Source organism: Histoplasma capsulatum, genomic scaffold (assembly GCF_000149585.1).
Source record: "Histoplasma capsulatum NAm1 scaffold_2 genomic scaffold, whole genome shotgun sequence".
NCBI classification, from domain to species: Eukaryota; Fungi; Ascomycota; class Eurotiomycetes; order Onygenales; family Ajellomycetaceae; genus Histoplasma; species Histoplasma mississippiense.
Window position 1 is genome coordinate 852,670 of NW_001813981.1, and position 4,428 is coordinate 857,097.

Here is a 4,428-nt window from a genome sequence, read left to right on the forward strand (position 1 = left end):
TTCTCGGCTGATTAACCATGACATGACAAATGTCAACCCACGTGAATTACAATAGGAGTCAGTTTGAAAACCTCCCGCAAATGCAGCTGTTTTGTTGACTTGTTCAGCCAATGGTCTTGCTCATAAAATTCATCATCCTCACCTTGAACAGCTCTTGCCACCGGTCAATAAATCTCGGTTGCCAGCATGTTTATATTTCGTTTTGGCCCTTCTGGATTTAAACGTCCTAATAAAGAATCAGATGACTGCGACGAGGAAGCAGAACTGCTCCTTGCGAAGAGAGAGCGTTTTCGCGAACAATTAGCAACTCAAAAGGCAAAATACATTCTCTCCACAGCCGCTGGCGTTATATTCGGAATTTCCAGCGTTATCATTTACCTTCTATGCGTCGCCTCGTTTTCGCGACTATTTGGAAAAAATGTGGCGTTGAAACAAACCTCATACTGGTGTGGGTATATATATGCTTCTGGCAATCTTCAGTCGAATATCTCCGCTAACTATGCATGGGTGTAGCCAAGGTGCTTGACGAGATCGAAATCCCAACATACACTGTCAAAATGAACGGGACTCTTTTCCCTCCTCCCGATCCTGCTTTCTCACGACAGGAGCCCAGTGAAGCAAATGACATCACCTGGGAAGTGTTCGAGAATATCCGCACCCACGTCGTCACGCGTGATGATATTGTCAAATTAGGCAAGGACCCTGATACTGTCGCGCGATTTGATGACGAGTACTGGGGACTTGGCCAAAATGCGTATATGGCACAATTGGACATTTTCCACGTAGGTCACCAGTAAATGGAGTACATGGAGCGTGTTCACCATCTGTTGCTAATATCATCACTAGCAAATACACTGCCTTAACAGGTTGCGAAAAGCAGCCTTTGCAACATACCCTGGCTACACGCCACTCGAGACGGAGAAGCCCTATTCGAAGATTTGGTGGATTCATATAGGCCATTGTGTTGATATGCTGCTCCAGAATATCAAATGCTATGGAAACGTAGACATGATAACAGTCGCTTGGGTAGGACATGGAAAGCTCTGGCCGGACTTCTCTATCAACCACAAATGCCGTGACTTTGACGCCATAATGGACTGGAACCTGGAGCATGCCGTTGATGTCGAGAAATTTAGTCGAATGCCTATCCCTAAAGACGCCTATATATGGCCGAAACCATGGGAAAATTCCGAAGCTGAGCTTGGTCATCCTATTGAGAAGAATGTCTGGAAAGGGGGAAGACAATGTACCTAAATCTTCTTTTCAGCTAAAACGGCGGGTGAAATGAGGGGCGAAATGTAAACCCTGGAACAAACAAGCAATCCCACGCTTCCCTTTTATATTCTTTTATTTGATATCTTAATATATATCAACAATCTATTCACAATTCCAGTTTTGAGTTTCAATTCCAAGCTATGTAAAACCATGGACTAGACCACAATTGCAATCCTTCTCGCCTTCATGCTCATTGCAAACCACTCGCCTCATGAAGTGAAGATCGCAAGCCATGATCGTACCCGTATTCTTAGTGGTTGCCCCCTATTTGCTCCGCCCTGGGATGCTCCTGCCAAGTCCTCCTCCAACCCTACGTTCCTTCGATCTGGGCGCATTTAAATGGATCTGTTGTATGTTCTACTTCTTTTTGTATCTGTAAAAAATGGCGACTTTCCCCGTGGCACCACTCCATCCAAAAAAAAATAAAATAAAATAAAATAAAAAAAATAAAAAATAAAAAATGAACAAAGAAAAGAAACCCTATCGCTCTCTTCGATGATCCTGTGTTAGCAGGAAGTAGGAACAAACAAGGAAGGTATATCGTTATGGAAATCTTCCAAATCAGAGTCACCCATTCCACTATTCAAACACAATTCGCGCAAGTCTGGCACTTTACAATGTATTATCCCACAATTTTTATGTGTTATGTTTTTAATAACCCTCTCTTGTTTTCCAAATAACTATGAAAAGAATAAAAACGGCAATCTAACATTGGTATTGCCGAGGATTTTAGAGATGGCATGGGAGATAAGAAAAGTCTATGAGCAAAAAGGTATGAGGGAATGTCGTATTAAGGAGGAAATGATACGGATACAGTACATTCCCTCCTCCATTCAGTAAAGGCAGTTTTCTCCCCCTTTCGTCAGGACTTTCAAGGGGTGGGCTTCGGTGGTGTAGACCCATTTGTTCTTCCCTTCCCCAACTATTTGCCAATCTTCTTCTGTTTAAGACAGTTAGCAGGAAAAATAGGTGAATAATACGACGCTGGTGAGGGGAAGGCACGGGAAACTAATCGGCTAAATAGGTGAGTGGAATTGTGTTCCTGTATCAGAGTAGGCTTACCCGGAGCAAACGTCAAGTAAGCATATTTCAACACCTCAGCGAAAAGGAAGCTCTCTTGGAAATCCAGCTTCCTGCCACCAGTCGGATCATTTACGTTACTAATCGAGCTGAAGCCGGAGCCCGTACGACAACTCTTGTGAATGGCATCGAAGGCTTCCCATACCCATTCCTGGTACTGCTCTTGAAATTAGCTATCTATGAATGTGAAGATCTTGGAGAGAGAACAATGTCAACATGCATCTTTCTCTTACCATGCGGTCCCCAGTCACCCTGTATGCATAATAATAACTTTCAATGACCTCAGGTCTCAGATTATATTGGCTGCTGGTGATGTAGAACCCATTCTTTTCGAAAAATTTCCTTTGGTCTTTTGGCACGTTCGTTGGATCCCAACTGAATCCCTCTGGACCAATTCCCGTAGCGGTTGAATGATACAAGTGATAACAACCCTTGACAAGTTCTAAACCAAAGTCGATAAAATCTTGCCGGCAAAGAACTTGTCCACCCAGAAGGAAATTTCCGCCATTGAAGCAACTTAGATGCTGGGAATTGAAGTCAAGTTTGTCGTTTTCAAATTGAGCCAGATAAGTATATTCGTTTTTGTTCGAAGATATCGTAGATTTCAAATGTTTAATTGACGATTCAATCGCAAGAACCCATCTTAAATGCTCAAGTATCAGCAGGAAAAACATAAAATTTGGATAGGGAGGGCATAAGGAGTCTCACCTGTCTCGGCAAACTTCAAAACGACTCTCATCATATATAAACATTTTGATTAAGTATTCGTAGAAGGAGTCGGCACCTCCACCCCAGCTGACATCCGCATTCACGAAATGTCCAGTGGTTATATTAATATTTGATCCAATAAGCCCCGGAAAGGGTTCGCTTTCCTGTGGTTTTGGGGCAAGAAGATATGATTCGCCTTTTGCGGCAAGTTTGCCATACTCCGGGTCACCAGTAAGATCGGACAAATGCATCCCTGCGTCGAGTAAGCAGGCTTGTATCGGAAAGATTGCGGGTTGAACTCACATTCTAGGACCAGAGTTCCAGCTTGCGCGATTGAATTTGAAGTCATGCCATCCTATTCAGTGTTAGATATAGTTACCCTTGATCTTTCTCTAAGTGGAATATGACGCATTCATGATCACACTCCCCTGTACCTCCTTCAACACGGCGGAGGCGCATAGTTCTTACCATCGACTTCTTACTAATGTGCAAATTATTCGATGGGATACCGGTTGGAGTGTCAAAAGCGTATTTCATGATATCAGCTAATGTTTTAGATTGCACGAGGAGCGAGTTGATAAGGTCCGGCTAGGATTTTTGTCAACAGAGCAATAAGATAAATTAAAATAGACTATAAGACCTGGGTCAATACTTACATTTTGGCCCATGTCATTCTCTCTCAGCAAATCGTAGCCCGAAAGCATTCCTCCCAAATAACGTATTGTGGTCTCGAAAAGGCTAACTTCCGTGTCCGTTTTCGAATAGTCAAGTTTCGAAATATGCTCCAGAATTGACTTGACAATTTCAGGGCTATCCATTATAATCGCGGTTGAAAGAGCATCGACCGCTGAAGCACCCCAGCCATTTCTACTGAGACATTAATTTCTGAAGTATATATAGAATTATATATGGGGAGTCGACATACCGTGAGTTGCTTGCAGTGTTAGAGACTGGGCGCAGTTCATCCTGAGGAAACGCATATTCCATGTAGCCACTCCAAGCAAATTCAAAGGCGTCTTTAACCTCCTGTGCTCTTTTGGCGTTCTTCATTGAATTGGAATTCTCTTGGTTGGCTACAGGAGACGAAACCACGTATCCGACCAGAGCAAACGCCGTTAAGACGACCCTGACAAAAGCGTGCCGCATCTTGAAGAACAATCTGAACTTAAAGATGCAACAATAATAAACTCATCTATCCAAAATACTCAAGAGTTGTTTATCGATAATTGAAGGCATGAAAGAATGAACGAAAAACTAGAAGAGAAATCTGTCAAAAAACAGACGAATGCCAAAGAATCAGGCAGGAACTACTAGTCACAGAAAGCGCGGTTAAGCATCTTTCTCTAGCAGAAGCTGCTGCGAGAC

General features: G+C 43.0%; 2 protein-coding genes across 2 annotated transcripts; one reads left to right on the forward strand and one right to left on the reverse strand.

The window, feature by feature from the left end:
- Positions 1-186: 186 nt before the first annotated feature.
- On the forward strand, positions 187-1,254 carry HCAG_02353 (predicted protein; the record flags this gene model as incomplete). The annotated part of the gene is made up of 3 exons (XM_001542132.1): positions 187-448; positions 514-793; positions 867-1,254. 3 exons carry the CDS (start codon positions 187-189, stop codon positions 1,252-1,254), a joined length of 930 nt encoding a protein of 309 aa, XP_001542182.1.
- Positions 1,255-2,108: 854 nt separating this feature from the next.
- Positions 2,109-4,209, reverse strand: HCAG_02354 (mannosyl-oligosaccharide alpha-1,2-mannosidase precursor; the record flags this gene model as incomplete). Its single annotated transcript, XM_001542133.1, has 8 exons — positions 2,109-2,215; positions 2,338-2,506; positions 2,589-2,997; positions 3,064-3,316; positions 3,367-3,418; positions 3,532-3,651; positions 3,720-3,930; positions 3,989-4,209. The coding sequence occupies 8 exons, from the start codon at positions 4,207-4,209 to the stop codon at positions 2,109-2,111; spliced, it is 1,542 nt and encodes a 513-aa protein (XP_001542183.1).
- Positions 4,210-4,428: the final 219 nt, after the last annotated feature.